Source organism: Pangasianodon hypophthalmus, chromosome 8, assembly GCF_027358585.1.
Source record: "Pangasianodon hypophthalmus isolate fPanHyp1 chromosome 8, fPanHyp1.pri, whole genome shotgun sequence".
NCBI lineage: Eukaryota > Metazoa > Chordata > Actinopteri > Siluriformes > Pangasiidae > Pangasianodon > Pangasianodon hypophthalmus.
Genome location: NC_069717.1, coordinates 22,769,704 through 22,793,051, shown reverse-complemented (window position 1 = coordinate 22,793,051; position 23,348 = coordinate 22,769,704). Strand labels below are relative to the sequence as shown.

At 38.0% G+C, this 23,348-nt stretch overlaps 2 protein-coding genes across 4 annotated transcripts in view; one reads left to right on the top strand and one right to left on the bottom strand.

Moving 5' to 3' along the window:
- Window positions 1-13,161: 13,161 nt before the first annotated feature.
- Window positions 13,162-17,886, bottom strand: pex10 (peroxisomal biogenesis factor 10). Its single transcript, XM_026925118.3, has 7 exons — window positions 17,751-17,886; window positions 17,466-17,665; window positions 17,149-17,229; window positions 16,668-17,074; window positions 16,129-16,301; window positions 14,419-14,548; window positions 13,162-13,897 (listed from the first exon to the last, which is right to left on the bottom strand). The coding sequence occupies exons 2-7, from the start codon at window positions 17,575-17,577 to the stop codon at window positions 13,832-13,834; spliced, it is 969 nt and encodes a 322-aa protein (XP_026780919.2). The 5' UTR covers window positions 17,578-17,665; window positions 17,751-17,886; the 3' UTR covers window positions 13,162-13,831.
- Window positions 17,887-19,291: 1,405 nt separating this feature from the next.
- plch2a (phospholipase C, eta 2a) overlaps window positions 19,292-23,348 on the top strand; it is a 127,827-nt gene continuing 123,770 nt past the window's right edge. Inside the window, exon 1 of one of the 3 annotated variants that reach the window (XR_008302145.1) lies at window positions 19,292-19,417. The gene's annotated coding sequence lies outside the window, so the exon portion shown is untranslated. Of the gene's footprint in view, window positions 19,418-20,270; window positions 20,515-23,348 lie in introns of those variants that run through there. The other 2 variants (XR_008302144.1, XM_034306987.2) reach the window with 2 other exon arrangements.

Below are 23,348 nucleotides of genomic sequence, written 5' to 3'. Positions count from 1 at the left end.
CTATATTTCACTGATCTTCTTACTGTATCTTCTGTCTGCTTAGCATGCTCTCTCACTCGCTCTCACTGCCCTTCTTTTTCATGCTCCCAAAATTTTGGCACAAACATTTTGTAACAGATATATAACTAAAACTACTACTATTGCTTAGTTGTATATTTTTCAATATTGTTATGGTAACATGCACTGAAAAAAGGGAATGTGTGGCTGGTCAGATTTAAGAAAATATACTTTCTCATCAAAACTTGATTTCATTGCTTATAATAAACTTAATTTAAACTTTATTTAAAGTTTATAATAGACTGAACATGATCAATTCAAGTAGTATTAAAGAAGGAACATTGGCACTGACGGGGAACTATCACTAAAGTATTAAATTAACACAATTAAAACGTGAGGGAGAATAGTCCAGCAATAATGTGGCTGCTGCAAAACATCACTAATCCAGGTTGGATCCTCAATTCAGGTGAGAATGCAGAGCTCGATTTTATTCAGGGCTTTGAACATACATGATCAAATCATGTTGGATGTATGAAAATACATGCAGTTAAATGCATTGTAACTCAGTTCAGTCGCAACCGATGTATGCATTTGAATTAAGTAAATTCAGTGAGCTTTTTTTTTCAGTGTTGGCGCCAAAAATACCAGGAGACTTTAAATAACAATCTGGCTTCCTCTGCTGAGAAGCTACAACTGGGTCGTGGTCATCTTCCAGCAGGACAATGATCCAAATCAAACATTCCACACAACAATGGTTCAGTGACCATAGAATCCAACGTTTGACATGGCCATCTCAGTCCCCTGACCTAAACCAGATTAAAAAGCTGTGGGCTGAACTGAAGAGGAGAGTCCACCCGAGAGGAACCTGGAGGATGTGGAGAGATTCTGTAATGAGGAGTGCTCTCCGATTGCTTGCTCTGAAATCTTATCAAACATTTGGCCGTGATCGATCAATCTAACTAGCTCTCTGTTCTGTAGCCTGCAGGAGCACAGACAAGGATGAAGGAACTGAGGCTCCAAAAAGAATTTTAGATTAGGAGAGTGCAGCTGAGTGTGAGACTGAGACTACTGGCCTCAGACCCTGTGTGCTTTAAGCCTGAGCTGGACAGAAAGCAGTTCTGCTCTGTGATGTATTAAACAAGTCCCTGAGTAGTGGGAAAACACACTGTATTGCATTGCACTGCAAAAAATGACATCTTAGCAAGTGAAAATATCTTAAATATAGTCAAAGCTATCCAGTATTTCATATTAGAAGTTTACAGAAACTAAATACATGATCATGAAACCTATAAACATTTCTAATCTAAACATTAAAATAGTCTTGTTTTATTAGGCAGATAGTTTTTCTCACTTTTAAGCATTTGCTTCAAAGCAAAATTAACTGCCAAGAGAATAAGAAAATTTAAAGCTTGAAAAGTAAAGCTGAATAATCGTGTATTTTATTTATAATAATCTCATAATAAGAAATATTAGGTAAATTTGCCCATATTCAAGATATTTTTGACTTACTCGAGTCCCTACACAGAATGGTGTGAAAAACAAACAAACAAGCAACTATATCTATCTATCTATCTATCTCTCTCTCTCTCTCTCTCTAAGTAAGCCTTATGCTAAATTGTAAATTGAACTAAAAGCCAATGGAGGGAAGCTAAAGCTGTTTCTTTGCACTTGATAGCAGTCAGTGTGAAGCATTTAAAATAAAATATATATATCGGGACAGAAACCTTATTTATTTATTTGTGGCATACTTATTCATGAGAGTTTTCAGCAATAGGACATCATATTCCTCATGACCATATGTCATTGTTTTGACCAGAAGATTTGGGCAAGGGCTCAGTAATATAAGTTTTGATTTTAAATGAACAGGCCAGAAAATAAATGTTGCTAAGTTGAACTGTTCCAATTTTCCCTCATGTCCCAGTATAGCTGAATCCACACATTATAGTAATGACATGCAAGAGTGGATTTCAAAATTTTGCTTAACCTGGAAATGAAATGACAGATTTGTCATGTGCTTGTCCAGTGATGCTGAGGTCTGTAGGGGGCAGTATTACTCTCTCTAACCGTAGCCCTAGCATTCAGCTCTGCTTCTAAATGGTTAGTGCATTGCTCTGTTGCAGTGCTCACTAACAGGAGGTGCAAATATAATACAGAGCAAAGAACCTGCTCCAAATATTCAGTATTTTTATGACCTTTAGGAGAGATCATAAAACAACAGAAAACAACACAATAAACTAGATCAATTTCCAGATCAACAATAACATAATAATTTATTTGTTTTTCTAATTCATATATAGATAAGCACACATCATGTCTATTCAATTAAAAAATGGCACCATATATAAACACAGAAAATAGTTATATATGTGATATATACATAATTTATTATGCTAACTGTGTGGTTTTCTGACTTGTGGATTATGGATTTAAAGTGTATTTTGACCACAGTCAGTGTTGCTGATACTGTCAATAGCTACAAAAAATTAAAGCAAGGACCCTTTAAAACAGAGTAGAAAACTGTGTGTGTGCCTGTGTGAACATGTTCTGCTGTACTTGCTGTCCTGCGGAGGCCAAAGAAGGAGAGAATGCCAGAGGTGTAGAGACATCACAGTCTTTATCTGAACCTTAGGATCCGGTCAGAAGCAAGTGTGTGTCACTCCTTTGTCTAACCCACACTGTACAGAACAATTTGAAGGAGAATGAGAGTGTGCGAGAAAAAATGAAAAAAGAGAGAGCTCAAGGAATGGAGTAAAAACAAATGCAGATAGTAAGGAATGCAAAAGAAGAGATAAACAAACTGAAACAGACAACAGCAGAAGGAGAAAGAGCATGAAAGAGAGAGTGGGTGTATGCGTGTGTGAGAGAGAGATAGAGAAAGAAAGAGAGTATAAAGTGCATGCATGCATTAATGAGATGATGTTCTCTGACCAGCTCTTGTTTCTCTAGTGAGTTAGACAACTGTAAGTAGTTATGAATCATGCAGTAATTGTACATTAAATATTTACAGTAGAAAGGAATTATATTAACAGACAACAAACCAGCATTGATGTGTTGGATTTTTTTTTTTTTGAGAAACAGGTAGGAGCATGTAGGAACAGGTAGACGCAACTGTGGCTCCAAAGCTACAAAATAACCCAAACTTTCCTACTGTTAAACATCTGTCAACATTATTCTGCAGTAAATTCAGTTACAAAAGCACAATAAGGACACTGAATGATTTAGAAATGTATCAGTTTATCTAGTTAAAACTATCACCATAGGTCACCATAGGTCACAAACAAGGCCTCAGGTAAAAACCGTACAAAGTGAGTGGCCCACAGTTATTTTCTTTAGTTCACCAACATATAACACCAAGATCTTTACAAGAAAGGTTGCACTTGCTAATAGGTGGCAACATTGCTAATAAGAAAATTCTAGCAGACAGAAATTAAAAGCAGAATTAAAACTAAAACCCTAGCGTATGCCAGTGGATCGGACAGCTATCACGCTAACTGCATAAATGATAAACATGTAAACTGATATTTACCTGTTTAATGTTTGGAATTAATGAATAGCTGAGTGTATAAATGCACTTTATACACTTGTTACAAAATTAGTGCATATCCAATCTGTAGTTAGATCCATATCAGTTGTTGCACATGATGATAAACTGTCTACAATTGTAGTGAAAGTGTTGAAAATGTGTGTCTTTGAGGTCCAGTGTCCTTTCATCTTCAGCGAATTTCCACTTTCTCCTTGAGTGGATTTGCGTTTCTTCTGCTGCTTTATCTGAAAACCAGAAAAGTGTAATTTTCTTTAAATCAATTGTGTAAAATATTTAAAAAAATGTTTTTAAGTGTAATTTTTAAATCAATCATAGTATCATTTGCCCTAAACCACCCCACCCAATCAGCGACTACCATTTTTTCAGGATCAGACTCACTTTTCATTTCATGCTATAGAGTAAAAATACAACATTAGATGTTGTGGTGAAGCTGTATACTCATGTAATGCTGTCATATTTTTTCTTCCTCTGTCTTTTGGGGTAGGTAGGGGTCTTTGGGGGTATTTGGGTACACAGTTCTTACTTTCTTCATAAATACAGAGGAAAATGATAAGCAAAAGAAATTCAATACAAATTCAATATTGACTCTCTCTTCCTTAATACACAGAGATATTCTCCATAACCACTTCATATGCATGCTTTAAAGATTGTTTGAATCGATTTTCCATTCTGGTCCCAGCCTGTTTGGACTATTGGTTATTGGTGTCTGTAAGATTATTGCAAAGCTTATGGACTGTGCAAATGAAACAACATGTGCATTCTCAAAGAAAGCCCACAATCTGGTTTATTGTCCAAGTACTGCACTAGACATTCCATTAGTTCTAAGTGCAACCTGACTAAGAGCATAATTTATAAAAGCAATGCCTATCTGGCTGACAAAATTACTAATAAAAGTAAAATAATACATCTATAACTAAGAGAATAAAAGCAGTAACAATACAATTACTAAGTGATGTAATGATGTAATTAGCAATAAAAATTTTTTTACATTTTTGATGAGCCCAGCTTTCTAGTTCCTAATCCTTAGTATTGTGTCCACAACCTACAACCATGTCATGAATGCCATTGCAGAGCCAAAAAGTCATCCATCATGTCCTCTCCTCTCAGTTCAGTGGCTTTCTGTCAGCTCCGGTGTGCTCATGCCCTCGAGCATGGGGGCTGTCAGAAGAGCTCCACTGTCAGGTGCTGTTACAGAACACTGCCACTCAATTGAGGTGAGGGAAAAGGGTAATTGTTTTGGTTGTGCCACTCTTATTGGACAGAATACAAATGGATAGAAGCTGTTCCTCTCCTTGGGTACTCTTCCTAGATAAGTGAAAGCATAAAAGAAAAAAAATACACCATATACTGAATGGTACATGATGGACTGTCACTTCCAGTTGAATAAGTAATCAATACCCTCAACTCAGCCTGAATTAACACTGTATCTTGTATCTTCAGTGATATCAGAGACTTTGGGGTGAACTGAATGGTTTGCACAGGTGAAATCATGCATTCATCTTCACTATCTACTTTATTGTGGTCAGGGTTGTGGTGGATCGGGATCCTATTACTGGGTGTAAGTCCATTGCACAGCACCACAAGTGAAATACACCAATACTAATAAGTAGTATACCTCCTAAAAGTAGGTAGAGTAAAAGGTTTGTTACAGATTGCAACAGAAAAGCTTTTGCCTTATCATCGGGAGATCAAATCCTGACAATGCCACAGTTGTCCGTGGCTGGAAGCCAAGACAGCAAAACTCGTCTATGCTCTCTGGGTGGGAGGAATGGCATACTCTCTCTCCCCTGTCAATCACAGCAAAACTAGCCAATCGTGAGTGTCTGTGAGCTCCTGTATATGTATGTGGAAGAGGGCAAGTGTGTTACACTACCCTGTAATGCAGCATTAGCAGCAGTTAGAAAAGAGGCAGTTGGCTGGCTTGACATGTCTTGAAGAAAAGACACGCTAGCCTTCACTCTCCCTGGTTGGTAGCTGCGGTATGATAAAGAGCTAGCTGGTGGGTAGGAATTGGCAGGTGTACAAATAGGGGGAGCAAATAGGGAAAAATCCAAACAAACAAATAAAATGATTGTCACAGTTTCCCCATTTGCATTGCGGTTTCCATGGCAACAAACACCATATGCTCATGTTTTAGTTTTCTGTTCTAGTCCTGTCTTCACCTCTATCCTGTCATCGGTTTGATACTTGATTGTGTTCACCTGTTCTGTGTTAGTCCTTGATTAGTTCGTCTATGTAACCTATTCGCTAATGTGTTCTTGTTTGTTGCGAAGTGTCATTAAGGCCAAGCCTTGTTTTCTGTTTCTGCACATGTTTTCTAGTTGTGTGATTCCTAATATGGATTATCCTTTGCTACAGACATGGTTATCATCAGTGAATTTGTCCTGATAAAGCATTTACTGAGTTTACACACACGTGTTCTGCCTGTCGCTTTACACACCAAATGGTAAAAGATGAACTGGTTTTATATTCAGATCCACTGATGCAGTAAAATTCATTCAGTCATTCATTCATCACTAATGGTTAACTAACTGGATAACTAATGGTTCATTGGTTTTAGGAAAGAAGATGAGAGAGCAATCTAAATTAAGTAGCCTTACTATTGTTATAAGCCTTATAGTGTTTTTTCACTGTACGTTAAATGCTATATACAGTCCACTGATTCCTGTGCAGTCACTATATTAAACCCTGGCCATTTTTTTATTTATTTAAAATCCAAAATCCCCTGAGTTTCACAAAGTCTTTCTAACCTCCAGTAGAACATCTGCACTCTCTGCACAGTGGTGCAGACTAACTAGGTCAGATGTAATTTAAACACAGAGTTTTATTCAAATTTGCTCTAATTATGTGGAAACCAAGGACTCACAGCAGACAAACAATCCCTAGAGCTCTAACCAGTTCATGTCTTTTCAAGACAAAAGGAAAAAGTTACAAGAGGAATAAAAACTTGCTATAAAAACTTAGTTTGTTCTTATCCATACATAATCACAGATGAGAAATGTGTGTGTGTTCCTGTGAAATCTAGTGAGAAAGAAAGAAAAGTAATAACTAAAAGCGACAGTAAAAGATCTTTTTAGAAACGCAGACAAACTTGTATCTTAATGAAGGATGAACAGATGTAGGGGGAAAAAGAGTGAGTTGCCTGAGGAGAATCTCCCAGAAAATTCATATTCTCTCTCAATGTGATCAACAATTGACCTTGCAGGTCACGATATACAGCATAACCTCATGGACTTGTATGTTGGCTGAAAGGCAATGACCTCTACATACATGCACTGTAAATGGCTGCAAGAAATAAATATATAGAAACTGCTGTTTATATTTCTAGAAAAATGTTTCACAGTGCAAATATTTCCCTTAGAGCAAAATAATGAAGAAATATAATTTATATCAACAAGACATTTAGTGGGTTAACTTTTACAGCTTTTCCTTTATTATCTCAAGCAAGAATATTGGTCAAAGACTACATGATAAGATATAACATAAAATTAAAAAAAAAAAAAAAAAAAGACATCAGCTCAAAGGTTTGCTTCTCCCTTATAAAAAATAAATGCCCACCCCTTGCTGTTTCCTCCATAGCCCATCTATCATCGCCCTTCTTCCTGACATGTCTGCTGTAACTCTGACAAATAAGCGTTGTAATACACACATAATTCTGTTTCTTCATATTCAGTCTGACTGAAAGGGTCACAGCAAAAACCTTGTTTCAGAAAATGTTTCAGTTGAAATCGCCAAAGTGTAGAGATCTTCTTTTGCTTAAAAACCTAATACCACTTTGCATTAAGCCATCAAGCTCCATACACTCTTTTAACAGTTTTAACATTTGAAAATGTACCTTTTTAATTTGGCATTTAATTGGAAGTGTAATTGTTTTGGTATTTATAGTTTCACTTTATTCATTCCGTGATAGCAGTATTAGATGAAGTAGTTATTCTTACTCATGTGCTGTAAATTTGCTGGCTTCAGGCGACATAGGCAGTCTTCACAGTAGTGTCCAGTCCAGATCTCTCCTGTCTGGACTTTAGCTAGCTAGCCTTACACAATCTCATATTGAGAATAAAAGCTTGCATGCATGTAGAATATAATGAAGAAAATAAAGAGATTTATTATATACTAACAAAATAGTTGGTGTGGTGATATTTGACAGTTTTTCATGGTATAGTATGTATATTATAGCACTGACAGATATCATACACTGGCTTCGGTTCTATCATTTGATTGAACAAATTATATATATATATATATATATATACACTATATTACCAAAAGTATTCGTTCACCTGCCTTGACTCACATATGAACTTAAGTGCCATCCCATTCCTAACCCATAGGGTTCAATATGATGTCGGTCCACCTTTTGCAGCTATTACAGCTTCAACTCTTCTGGGAAGGCTGTCCACAAGGTTGAGGAGTGTGTTTATAGGAATGTTTGACCATTCTTCCAAAAGCGCATTGGTGAGGTCACACACTGATGTTGGTCGAGAAGGCCTGGCTCTCAGTCTCCGCTCTAATTCATCCCAAAGGTGTTCTATCGGGTTCAGGTCAGGACTCTGTGCAGGCCAGTCAAGTTCATCCACACCAGACTCTGTCATCCATGTCTTTATGGACCTTGCTTTGTGCACTGGTGCGCAGTCATGTTGGAAGAGGAAGGGGCCCGCTCCAAACTGTTCCCACAAGGTTGGGAGGATGGAATTGTCCAAAATGTTTTGGTATCCTGAAGCATTCAAAGTTCCTTTCACTGGAACTAAGGGGCCAAGCCCAACTCCTGAAAAACAACCCCACACCATAATTCCTCCTCCACCAAATTTCACACTCGGCACAATGCAGTCCGAAATGTACCGTTCTCCTGGCAACCTCCTGCCCATCCAAAACTGTGTTCTCAAATAAGTACTACTGAGTCATCATTTACAATTATTGATCCAGAAGTCATTATACTTTTGACCTATCTAATGCATTACTGTGTATGCCTACAGTAATAGATGCATAAATGTGCAGACATTTCCAAGGCTGTGCAAGATGGATAAACATACCATGGTTATATAGCAGGGTGAATTTCGTACAAAAACCCCCATGTATGCTAGCTGTACTTTTCTATGTCATTTAAAAGTAGCATGCAGTGGACCTGCAGGCAGAAAGATCACATTATGATAATGCTGCACCCCCTAAGATGCCACCTTGAGCCCTTTTATGCTCAGCTGGTGCAAAGACTATGCAAGTATTAGTGCACTCCATCTCCTCGCTGTAGTGTCTGCCTGAGCCCAATGATGCAGAACAGCTCAGTGGAGACCAAACAGTGCTGAAGATCATTCTGCTGTGATGAAGCTGAACTGCAGTGGAAGAACTGAGTCCAGCACAGCATGCTGTAATGCAACACAACAGCTAATGGAACCTGTACAGAGCCTGAAACCTGTGTGCATTTACATGCATATTTATTCATTCGGCAGATGCTTTTATCCAAAGCATTTTAGCCACTTCAACTCACAGCCCATTTTCCCTGACATAGCCATTAATATTATTAAAGCAGTTCTCTAGTGTTTATTAATATTCCTTAGCCTGCTCATAGCATTCTCAATGAGACAAGAAGCATTTTATACTTCAACACACGCAGCCGTCTTCATTGAAATCAGTCTTTTGTAAACTTTTGCTGTTTCAAACCTGAGTGGAAATATGCCGAACAGCTTTGTTTCTGGGGTTTGTATGCATATCAGTATCAATAACAAGTTTAAGACATGTGAAACTTTTTACTATGGCCCTAATTGTCCCTAATGGTATTTTAACTGCTTATGTATTTTATATCCATTGCCTGATTTGTGCAGGTCAACAACCATCGGTCTCTTTTGTGTTCTTTGTTTTTATCTATGATTTCAAGACTTCCTGGGGACTGAACACAGTTGAGAAATCATAAAGAATGACAGTTTGTGTGCATTTATTTTAAAATAAATAATTCATTTTTGCTCAAGTTTATTGAGTGTGTCAATAATTCTGTAGGGCATTATATTTAAGGAGCATAAAATAGGGAGTGTTTAACACTTAAACGTTTCTGAGTATTGCCTAGCCCTTTTGTTTGCCACATTGGTTTTAATAAAACCTGAAAACCTGCACTTGCATCTGTCTGTCCTCTTCATGACAGAAGAAACCAGCCAAGCCCTCTCTGCTCAAGGCTGTGTAGTCAGTGAACAGCAACAGCAAATCTTTTTTTATTATTATTATTTATTCACCCCCATTTTTCTCCCTAATTTGTTCACCTGCCAATTCCCTCCCACCTGCCAGCTCTCCCCTATCTCTTCCACATTGCGATTGACAGGGGAGAGAGTGTAGGCCAGCCATCCCTCCCTCCCAGAAAGCACAGCCTATTTTTGCTCCCTTGGACATCTACACAACACTAGGAAGCCTTGCCAGCCAGCTCCAACAAGTGATGAATCCTGATACCATCATGACTGTGCCCATTTCATGTTACTGAACTTAACGAGTATCATGATACATCAACATTCCAAGGTTTCCTACAAGTGTGCTCACTTTACTTCTCTTCAAACAAGATCAGGTTTGACAAAGACAAAGTATATCTACTCCTCACTGCTCAGCAGGAAAACACCTGGGAGGGCAAATGCCATTTGGATGAATGGGTATGACATTGTGCAGTCATATGGCTGGTTCACTGAACTGTTTTGCAGGTGAACATCTCATTTTGTTAAAATAAGGTTTACAATCTGCCCAGAATTTCATGTTATCTGCTTTAAGCAGACAAGACTGCACTTATCACTGCATACTGTCAGGGGCTAAGAAGAGAGGTGATGACAGAGTTGGCTTGCTAATGGCAACAGTGATTCTATATTAATCAATCTCCATTAATGCATACAGCCTAAAACATCCACCATTTTCAATAAGCTTGTTATTCAAAGTGCTTATAGCTTAGTTCAAAATGGAGAGGTTGACAAATATGATGGCTTTCAGTACAACCTCAAGTCACTATGAACATTTAGTAATGCCATGCCCCCTCTGTCATCCAAGCCTCCATTAATGACGTACTCAGAGACATGCTCAGAAAATTTGTGACTGGCTACATGTGACATTTGACTTTACTCCAACTCCCTCACCGCACAGATCAACCACATAAAATGGGTACCTGATGTTCTCATCAGGAACAACCACTTTGACAATGGAGAAAAAAAGGGAGTTCCACAAGAATCCACAAGAGTTCCATCAAGTAATCTTCCTGGACTACATCAAAGTAGTCAATAGGGTATTGTCATGGACAAAGTGAAAGTCCAAGCAGCAGCAGTAGGGTGGCCACTTCCCAAACTATCAAGAACCCACAAAGATTCCTAGGATTTGCAAATTTCTACCACTGATTCATTAGAAACCTCGGCATCCTTGTAACCCCTCTGATGTCACTCATTCAGGGAGTATCAAAGAAACTATCCAGGGCCACCAAGCAGATCGTGCATTCAACACCCTAAAGCAAGCTTTCACCCTGAATTTTAAAACACCCTTTTCCAAATATACCCTTCATTGTAAAGGTGGATGCATCTAAAGAGAGAATGGGAGCCATCTTGAACCAGTGTCAGGACACTACGGTCAAGACGAATCCCATGACTTATTTTCCAGGGGTCACCAAGACCTATCAACTTCTCACCACAAATTATTGGTGGAAGACCATGCTGTGTGTCTACTCAGGTCAAGGTTCCACACAGTCTCCTAGCTGGCAAACTCTTGCTCTTACTGCTCCCACAATGCCCATGATCCCATATTGCTGGAGACTATATCATAGATCTGCTCTCATTTCAAGGCCATTTTGTTATTGATAGACTGCCTTTCAAAGTCTAGCTCATTCTGGCTCATTCCACTTCCTACCAAACCTACAGTATATTTTCAGATACTTTGTTATCCCAGAAGACATTATTTCATACCAAGTGCCATAATTCACATCCCAAGTATGAAAGGCATTTATGGAAATAATGGGGGTATCTGTTAGTTTGGTGACCATCCTCAAGCTACCAGACAAGTTGAGAGAGCCAACCACAAAATTAGATTCCTCCATATCTTCTGTATGTGGTGGACCACTCCTATGGACTCCATGTTTCCATGTTGTGACCTAACTAAATGACTTTCGGTCAAACTCTAATTTGAGCAGCGATAGATAGTAAATACTTGACTAGAAATAGTTTTCACCTTTCTCTTTCTTCATCAGTGGTGGAGCAGTACATCTGAGGGGTCAGAGAGAGCTGCTCGCCCAAATTAAAGTTATTAAAAGTGTTCAATATAATCAATGAAATTATACCTTGGATTACTGTAAAACACAAAGCGAACACATCAACCAAACAGCTTGTCTTGTATGATTTCTACTTTAGCTTTTCTCTTAGGAGCATCTATTTACCTTGGCTTGTACTGAAAGCAGCTCCTTTTCCACTGTTTGACTGCAACCAGAGCCATCTGACTCAAATTCCATTTTAAACCACATTTTCAAGAAAAGGCACACAGTTTGGCATTCTGGTTTTGTTGTCTAGTTCATCTAATGACAACTTATTAGCATTCCCCTGAATGTGGCCTGGATGGACACATGGGTGCTGTAAAACCCAATTCAAACTCTCTGCATGACCTGAAACAGATATACCTATTTTAATAACCACCAGCCACCACTGTTGTACGTGTACCTTATCTGATACTGTGTGTATCACAGCAGACCAGTCTGTCTTCAGTGATAGACTGTAGATAATAATGAGCAACACTGTAGTGTCTGCGACCATATGGCGAGAATAACTTCTGTCTGCATCTCTCAAGACATTTAAAACCTAATGCATCCTTTGGGCCTAATGAAAATGCTGCTCAGTGAAATGAGAACGATTCCCTCAAGCCAGTTCCTGTATTGAAATGCTTCTTTGGTCCAGCTAAAGATAGATTCAAACTGTCAGTTAGAGTAGACAGAAATTCCTATATCTTTTTCTATAACTTTTTCAACACTCTAGACAGACTGCAGGTCATCTACTCTAATATAATTTGGGAAGATGAAAGATCCTTCTTTTGCTGCCCTGCCAAGGCAAACTTTTTATTGCACAAATATCTCATTTGCAAAGATCAATGATCTAGAAGACATGATGATATTAAAATTAGATCTGTAGAAGACACTTACAGGCTCAAATGCTGTGTGCCTTAGAATATCTATTTTACATTAGAGTAATCATTAACTCATTAAAATGTGAAAAATCACCTTGGGGAAACACTAGCTGGATTATGTTCAATAAAATAAACTGTATCCATTTTGGTCACAGACTTCATCCATTTGAAAAACACAGAGTTAAGAGGTCGATCCAGATTAATATGCTCAATTACTGATTTAGTCTAAGACAAAAAAATAAGTGGTCTGAATTTTTAAATGGTATCTTACAGTCCCTTCCTACTAGTATTCTACACCACGGGTAGTCATGTATGTCCAGTTCAGCCATTTGGGAAAAACAAACCCTAAAATTCAGGTACCTATGAAAATATACTTCTATATTTTAAAACATTTAAAATAAATGATGAAGTAACATGAATATAAGGTTGCTAAGGTTAGTTAGGGTGCCTTGGTGAGTAGGCTATCATTTCCTGTCATCACAGCAAAGAGAAAACATTCAATAAAAACATTTAAGAATCGAAATATCCATTGTTTATCATTTTAAATTCATTTTAAAAGAAACACTTTTCACTTCATGTTGTGCTTCAGACAAATGAACCGTGCTGGACAGCAGTGAGAAATGTGCTATTACAGGAATGGTGATTAAGGTAGGGAGTTATCTTAAAAAGCAACAAAATTATATTTCATCATTTTATGATCATCATTTTACAGCACGAATCCAAACAAATACTATAATTAAATAGTATAAGCACATGCAAATCTCAAAACCACAAAAACAGGCAGATGAAGCTGTTTATAAATGTAGACATGTGCAATAAACTATTTTGTACTTATTATTTGATTTCTTACAGCTGCATTTATATATCTGTAGCTATTTACTTTATTCACATAACCATATAGCTAGGTAATTAGCACATTACACAGTAATTAAACCAATAAGAGTAGTCACACAGTTCAGAGGAAATGAACGATACAAATTCCAGAGGAATCCACTTCAGCTGTGTGCTTCTTGCTGTCAAGTGCAAGTGTGGTCTGGTTAAATATCCACTCATCCCGTGGTAGCACTGTGACGTCCTGAGGCAGATCAAACACACTTCTGAGGTGGCTTTGAGGGTGTGTTAACAGCAGTATTGGAATGAAAGCTAAGTTCAGGTTGTAGTGAAATATTACGTCATCTATCAGTAACTTCTCAGATAAACCAGGCGATGAGGCTGAAATTTCTCACGACACAGCGGACACTCTGTCTGCAATCACAACAAAAAAAACCCCAACTCATTTATTTATACTCTTTAAATCCTGCAAATCTATCTATCTATCTATCTATCTATCTATGTATCTATAAGATGAACGCAACAGTTTGGTGATGTCAGTGGGTTGCAGACTTGATGCAGTTATTGCAAGCAAGGAACATGGAACCAAATATTAAGTGTCATTTACGTCAAGACTATCTGTTCCTATACTTTTGCTCAGCAAAAAATTGGGTGGTCTGCCACCAATGGTGCCATGTTCTAAGATGTTTAACACATGTAAATATCAGAATATGAAAGTCTCATATTCATCTTTTGATCTCAAACCCAAATGTCTTTGGTGTACAGCATAAACAAAATGTTCAAAATGTTCAAATACTAATGTTCATTCTATCTATGCTGATAAAATGATAGGCTTGATAATGTTCCATCCAAATATCAAAGGTTTTGAGTAAATCAAATTCAAATGCATTTGAAAGGTATTTGACAGCCCTAGTTCACAGACATAAGCATGTTACCTTGGTGTTACACCACTCTGTGATACACTCCCAGCAGAACAGGTGCCCACAGGGGGTTGTTGTGGAGTGTCTCCTTTCCTCTAAGCACAGAATGCAGCGAGAAGATCGAGAGGATGAAGTCTCCTGTGGACTAATCAATGAAACAAAAACGCCATCTGTGAGAAAAAGAAATCCTTACGACTAATCATACTGATAAGAGAAATGCAGCTAAGATGCTGCGACAGTGGGACTGGTAATGAGGGTAATTTATATCATCTTCCACCAGTGTTACAAGCGAATTCATTACAGTATTTGCTAATGGAAAAACTATGCAAAATAATTATGCAAGTCATTTGTTTTATACCACAGTGCAAGGTTTATATTGATGTGCTGTTCCTACAGCTTCTATAAAATATACAGCGAGTTGCATTGAGGATGGTCCACATACACGTATATAAAAAATGTGTAATTTTTTATATTGTGAAGTATTAACATATGTGATGATACTTGTATGAAGTATTAACATTTATGAAAGGAGCCTCTAGTGTTACTGCTTTGTAATGGAGGGATTTGTGATTTTCTCAGTAACATGATAAGCTGCATTTCTTTTCTTTTATTAACATTAAGGGAGAGAAAAACGAAAAGTTGGTGTGGGAACAACTGTTTATAGCTCTTACAATGTACATAACAAGAACTAATTTCTTTTGCAGATGTTTCACAATATTAAAATGTAACGATAAAAGGTTAAAATGTATGATGTGTCATTCATTTATTACATATGATAATTGTAATCATTAGCAGTTTGCTGTCGTATATAAGAGGAATAACGCAATACTTGTACAGTACATGCTGTTATAGGAAAATAATCGATGCTGCTTTATGTCGAGCCACATCACAGCACCTCATCACTGATTATTTTCCTAGAACAACATGCCCCATTGTGTCGCTTGCATAAAAAAACCAGAATGGCCACAAAAAAAAAAAAAAAAAGGTAGTACTGGAATGTTGCCAAATTATTTTTTCCTCAGACAAGATTATTTCATCATATACAATCAAAGAAAAAAAAAAGTTATTTACTAAATGTGAGCTAATGCATAATGCAGAGAGGACCACACTAACTGAGTCAGTATCTGGTATCAGTCATTAAATGGGATCAATTATACATAAGATTTGCTCCAGTTAAGACTGTTATAAGCAAATGTTACAATTTTACTAAGAAATACAGTGAGGTCCAAACGTCTGACACCACAATGAAATCTGGGAATTTTTTTTTTTTAAACTGGAAATACACAGAAAGTTTTAGAATTTGAAATTAGAATTTAAAACAAAGAAAGTAGGTGTCCATGTCAGCTCAAGCGCACACAATCATTAAAGCAAAAAGAGGACATACCTAATACTAAGAAAGTCTGAAATTCATGTAAATATTTCAAACACTCTATTTTTATCTCAAGCTGTTGTCAGTAATATAATTTGTAATGAAAATTCTCAGAATTTTAGACCCCACTGTGTATTTGAAGCATATATTATTTATCCTATTTCTTTAACGTTACTTAAGTATCAACTAAAGTAAGAAATTTGTAATAGTTTTTTTAGAAAAGGAAATAAAAGCAGTTCTTGGTTGCAGAACAATGATTGCTGAAATCTCAAATTTGGGAAAGTTTTGCTTTTTTTGGTAATTAAATGCTGCTTTGTAACGCTTTGTAAGATTCGATATGCTTGCAGTGGTCTCACCTTGAGGGAAGATTTCTGTGCTGTGTCCACTCGTGTCTGGCGCGCTGCCTCTGTCTCAGGTTGTTAAACTGCAGAGCAAGTGTGATGGCCAGTTGCAACAGTGACACACACCCTAAAAGCCGGTAGCTGGTCCGGATGCCTTTATCGTCCACGGCCATCCCCTGCATTCTGAGCTGAAAAGAGGTAGAACCTGTAAGGTTCATTATAAAATCTCATCTGAGGGTTGTTCTGCTATTTTAGAGTTGAGAGTATTTTAAACAGTTATATAGATAATATGTGTTACTAATGACGTATAATAAACCTTCTTCATGTTAAGCATTCCTTAACAGCATGTAGGTGTGTGTGATATCAGCATTGCAGGGTTCATAATCACAATAACTACCAAATGATTTACTGAGCTAGCTGTATTGTGCATTAACTATAAAATAGCTGGAGGAAAAAGACAGATTAACATGAATGACAACCATTGTCAGCTTCTCAGTACTGCATGAAAATAAATCAGCTTCTCATGTTATTAACAGATTAGAAGGCAAACTCACGTAGCTGATGCCTGATGTCCTTTTGGCCAGATGATAAAAGGCACCACTGATGTAGAACAGAGCCGCGTGCACCCTGTGCAAGACGGTGATTCCCTGCTGCACTGCGAAGACCACAGGCTTTAAAGATTTCCTCTGCTGACTATTCAGCATTCTCACCGCCCTATGGACCCATGCCTTTATATACGACATGGGGCTCCAGGTTAATGCAGTGTCTCGCTGGGCATTCTGCGAACCCCACTCGTCCACCTCCAGCTCATGTTCTATACAGACCAGGAGTTTGTCCAGGACATACGGTACGAAGGTGTGAAACAGAACAAGAGCCAGCCTGCGTGTCCGGGAAGGAATCCTGCGTTTGGTTGGGTCAACCTGGATAATGTTGACGTACTCTTCGCCTAATGTCTGATATCCTGTGATGACATACTACAAGTTACTCAGAGATTCACAGTGAGGTTACGATCCAGTGATTTAGTAGTAATTGTACCTGAGAGAGTGGTTAGTGCATAATAGGCAAGATCTGATAGGAGCTCCACTTCCTTCCTCCACTGCAGCCATCGTCTTGATCCTAAATTGAAAAACTATTAGATCACAGGTTCCCAACTCTTGTCGTGGAGAATGGTAGTGTTTTCTCTGCTCTAACACACCCACTTTAACTCAGGAACAGCTGCTAATTAGTTATTCAAGCAGGGAAAACACTTCACTGTACAGCTCAGGGGGGGTCTCAAGGTCCAAGGTTGGGAACCTGGAGCAAAAACAACACCCTAACTCTTACCCACTAACCATGAACCATGTGTAACTCACCAGCAAGCGTCTGGAAAGCCTCGTTAGCGTTGTTTCTAAGACTGTTCTGATAATATTCATCCTTCTGAGAGGAGCGGATCAGCTGCGGCTGGTTAGCTGCGACAAGCGGCATTATGAAGTTTGAATAACTTTAATGGAGCTCCTTCAGCATGCTGCTTTAGCCTGTCACCAAACCACTCTAGGCAGGCTTGCTAGGGAGCCTACACAGGTTGAGAAATCATAAATAAATATCTACATACAACCAACCCCCAAAATCTCAATTCTAAGCTAAGAGCTAATACTTACCGCCCGTTGTTGTGGACCGCTGACATGAGCTGCACACCTTTCACTTCCGTGTTAGTCACGTGAATTCAGGAGCGCATTTCTATTGGTTGTTTAGACAGACCTCATGATAAGAGTAACAGAGGAACACAGAGAATTTTTTTTGTTTTGTCATCAGGGTTGCCAGGTCTGTAGATTTATCCGCGAACTAGGATGGATTGATTTAAGGAGTTGGAAGTTTTATATACATTATTTTAATTACTGAATTGCTGTTGTGTTCTGTTATCAGAAAATAATCCAAGATGACAGCATGTCCAAAGTGTGGTATGCCTCTTATACCACAACAAATTGCCAAATTACAATTAAAAATATATTAATGAACACAATGTCATGCTTTTTTGTCCATTTATAGTTGCATTTAATGTTATAACGTCCACAATGTATCTCCTGTTATCGCCATGTTATAACAGCTATAAACAGCTCTTACCAGTGTTTCTTATTCTCTCTCTTGCAGTTAATAAGACAAAAAAAAAATTATAGGATTAGAGAATTATACAGTAGCCAAAAAAACCAAAACCAAACAAAAAAAAACATACTGTTACAAAGCGCTGACACCTGAAACTCCATCCACAAATGTTAAATAAACGTCTCCTTACAGAAAACTTCACATACTGATGATAATACATTTTCATTTGTGAAATAACAACCTCTTTAATTTATTTATTATTACACTTAGAATATTTGGAGTGCCCACCATACAAGCCCCTGTGAATTAGTCATTACTATAAAACCAATAACATATAAGAACAAGCGCATTAATATGGATCATTTGAATTATAGCCTCCAGTATGGTCAGATATTTATTTACAGAAAATTCACCATCTTCTGACCAATCCGCCTCAAGAATTCAACAGTACAATACAGTGGTATAATAATGTTTAATCACTGTATATGATGTTACTTACAGTAAATACAGTAGCCATGATTATGGAGTTCAGTATAAGATTTGGGAGGGTCTTAATTACCACTAGGCTTGTTTTTGGACTAGTTTTATATGGTTATTTGTGAAAGCCACTGGATTCCTATTTCTTTATTTCTTGAGCTTTGATGCACTGTATCCTCTGCTCTCACTGTTAACTCCATGGCTGGAGGCACACATTAGGCAACATGCTCAAAACTTTACTGAGTAAAAACCTGTCTGGAGGGTTTATTGAGATAAAACCTGGCTTCAGTTATTTCAGTGCAAAATCAGGATTTTTTTTCATTCCACTCACCACTCACTTCATTCCCTGTCACTTTCTCCTAGTCCCTAGTGGCAGAACCAGTTTTTTTCTCTTCTGATCCACTCAGATCAAGCAGCACTATTAAACTTAAAATTCAGCAATATTCAGGATATTAAAAATCCCTCTTCACATTGATGTTAGTTAAAAATTCGTACGTATAACTTGTCCCCAGACTTAGACTACACTGAGACAAGTCTTGTTTGATTAAAGACTTCGCAGGAGCCTATTGGTTCACTGTGGCAGTCAAGGAAGTGTGGCAACTGTTTACACTTGAGGAGGGGCAGAGTCTTTTTTCAAACTGGGAGGTACATGTGAGTTCTTGCAATCTGAAGTTAAATGGTGTACAGGTTAACTGAGGAAGGCAACAGAAGTTGGATTTCAATTGATACAAACTACAGGCTCGCTGAGGTACGGCTGCATTTTATTGTTAATTTTTTTGGGGTTTAGTCTGGCCATATTTCTATTTTGCACAGGATGTTTATCGTCCCAGTACCAGACAAACACTACTTTATCTACAAGTTTTTTATTAAGTTTAAAATATTAGTATACTTATATTTAGCTGCCATGTTTACTAAGGGAGTGAAGCTGGTTTGGCCATTTTAAACTTGTGTAACTCTATCAAAACAGAGAGATGTAACATTTTTATTAGTTTTGAAAATGTTCAACACAAAGCATCATTTTGTAGGTGAATGATCATGTAACAGAGTGAATCATTTTTATATGATTCCCAGCCAAAATTGGTTTTAATTAGACGGAAAGTGCAAACTCTTCCTTCACAGTTACTTGGTTTGTATGACTGCAGTAAAATCATAAGGTGATACAAGCAGGACTTTGCCCTGTTGACAGACACTACTAGCTTTAAAAAGAAAGTTAAAAAAACTTCCTTGATCCTTGATCTATTTCCCATTAGAACCTAAAACAAATCTTTAACTTTAAATTTAAGGTGGTACAAGCTGCTTGAGTTGATCACAATTTATTCCGATTTACTTTAAATCTATGTTCTCTAAAGAGGCTGAGGAAACGGACTAGGAAAGTGTCTACATGCTAGATGACAACTAGGTATGAAATACTGAAGCCAGAAGACTGCTTAGCAGAGAGTTGGGTGAAAAGTGAAGCCGTTCTAGTTGATCATCTATCCTATTTGTCCTAAGTATTCTCCCGCGATCACATACACAACATTTCAACACAGTTCCCATGTGCTCCTGTTCTCTGCACCCCACCCCGTTGCCCGCCCCCTCTTGTGAAGACTCTTTTGCCTTTACTTGTCCGGTGTTGACACAGTTGTTACCCCATACGGGAACACCCACTGTGGACAAAGAACTTTCAGATGACATCAGCTTCCTTTACCTGGAACATTTTATAGGTATGGAAATCAAAAAGCATATTCAGTCCAAAAGGAGTGGAGTAGCCTGAGGAGAGTGTGTGTTTCACTATCACTCTTACACCTTCACTCTGGGATTTACCGGCTCCTGCCCCAGGAAGCTTGCTTCTTGTGTCTCACAAAGGTAAAATGATACCCTATGATTTTTTTTTATATTGAGATATTGTGAAGTGATAACGTGAATGTCCAGGTGTAGCTGTGGAGCTGGATGTCTGATGGTTGGTTTTCTAGTTTGGGTTTTCACCGTAGGGGCTTTACTGCTCTGAAACTCTACACCCCTTACCTGTAAGAGCAGCGAGAGAAAGAGAGTAACAAGGAGAGCTTTCAGGGGAGCGAACTCTCAATGGATCAGAAGTTTTTTCTTTTTTGATGTCTTTCAATGTTTTCCGTGCTGTCATGAATTGGCAGTGATCGTTCCTGACAGGAACAACACTTCGGGCCAAACTGTGAATCAGGCACCCGTTTCTGAGAGGAACAGCACTCCAGGCCAAACTGCAAATCAGGCACCCATAAATTAGGCGTTAACTCGTGTACTTAGACATGAAACACCCCTCCAATTATGTCAGTTGAAAAGTTTACAGCATGCCCCATTGTTCAACCAGATTGTCATACATCCCCACTGGTTGAGGAAGAGTAGGGTTTCTAGAGACCCTCCTTTGAAACATTGCAGCTTGTGAGCACCTTAAAAAAAATCTTGCTCTGAATCAGCCTGCGCTTGAAAACGTTTTTTTTTTTTTTTTTTTTTTTTTTTTGTCTTGAAGCCTGCATTGTGAGGTGCAACATGAACCGGTCGGTTGAAAGGTAATGAAAAGGCTTATTGTGTTGGCTGCTGTGTGTGCCAACGAGTGACTCGGAGTTATACAGAGACTCCAGTTTGCCAGCTGGCGACCTACTAGTGTGTTGGCAACCCTCTATGAATGACATATTTACTAAAATGTAGGAGATATGCAAAATAAAGAACCTGCACCATTAAGTGTTCTCAAGTATTGAGTAATCTCTTATCTCAATCTCTTATTATAGCTCAGGCATTGTATGATCTTGCCACTGAATGACTTTAAGTGGATAATAAGGACTACGTGCTTTGAGCTGAAACAATCATATGGAAGAAAGTAGTATAATATAAATGGCATACGTTAGAAGTGTGAATGATGTAGGATGTGCTAACATTTTATTGAGCAGTGAAAGCTGCATGAGAGTAATTTAGGAATGTTTAAAAGAGAACATGTGCTACTTCGTGCATTTTCATTTTGCATGTCACTTTACTGCTAGTAAGCCAAAGAAAATAATATTTTTGTTACTAATAGAAATGTAGTAGAGGAAGGCATTTTCAGTTATTCAATAGCTGCAATTTTTTTAACTGTACACAATAAACACTGGTATAAGATGAAGGGTTATTTATTGTTCCCCTGGGCACCTTTCTCATGAGTAGTATTTTCCACTTGTTTAAGTGTTCTAACAGTGTGTTGTGTGGTTGGCACGCCACTCTATGCCAAGACAAATCTTCTGTCATCTCTAAACTCTCCCAAAAGGATACACAAACAAAATGTTGCCATATTAACATTTTTTTAGATGACATTTCCAATGACCTGGCACATTCCTCACTCTCATAACTATACACCTTCTCTATATGTTTCACTATAGTTGCTGAATAATTTACTGTAGTCACAGAATAATATGGCGTAAGATAAGCTGAAGGTGTAAGTAGTTAATCTGGGAATTTGTTGTATTCAAATGTTCATATCAGGTCATGAGTGTGACCACCGATGCAGATATTGTTGCATAGAGTATCTTCTGAAATATGGAAATTTGCACATTTAACTGTCCCTTTCTAAGATAAAAGCTGCAGTCCTTTACTATAGCTGTATGAGAATGAGGGATTAAAAACACTTTTGCATACTCGCTGTATCTGTCAGCAAGAGATGAGTTAAGAACACAAAAGGCTTTGTCTCCTGTTTAGAGGAAGATTTTGTACAGAGACAGGTGAGAGCAAGGGTCAAACAGGGATCATTGTGTTTCCCTGTGCCAGCTCACCTTACATCAGAACACAATGATCTGTGATTTAAAACTTGCCAGAAATCTCCATTTCATTTTTCCGCATAGAATGTTAAGAAATCTCGTGCCTCACTGAAGATTAGCTTTCCATTTGTATTGTTTTTGTTCCGATCAGTTTCTTTCTAATGGTGTAAAATATTTCTTCACTTTCTTTGCTGCTCACTGGACCAATAAAGGAGTTCTTGAAACAGTTTGTGTTTAGTGTATATTTTACGTAGTTAATGTGATCTGAAAGGCCTGGAAGTGCAAATGGGATTTTTAAAAATTGTGTAATTTTAGTACATAATTCATATCCTGTTTTCAGGTCACAAGTTGAATCAGGGTGCTTAACATGAGACATATTTGTCATGCTTTTAGCTTTAGGCCCCACACTGCTGCGTAGGGGGATGGTTAGGGTTGTTGTTTTTTCCCCTCTGACGAGTATCCAGGTGTTGTGTTTGCTAACATGTCTCCTCATGTGGCCCTCAGGCCTAAACTTGTCCCATCACAACACTGTCCCATTGTTCAGCAGGATGGAAGTGGCTGAGTTTATGTTTTGACTAAGCCATAATCTCTCGCTGTACGTCATTCATGGCTTTATCTGATTGGAATCAGTGAGGTGTGTGATTGAATCGAATACATGGAATGAGAATTTGTGTACTGCAGACTTATGCTTTTGCATGTGGTGCATGATTAAGATTGATACACTGGCCAAACTGTTCATGGTAGTATACTACAGCATATGTGTTTATGTGTGTGTGTGTATGTGTTTGGGAATGAAGGTGGGGGTGGGGGGGCAACTGGAAGAGGAGAGTTCACGTTTTAAAGCCTTTCCCTGAAGACTGAAATCCCCAACCTGTGAAAGAGAGAAGGGTTCCATTAAATTGTCACTCACATATCAAATTTTACAATGCTCTGCACACACTC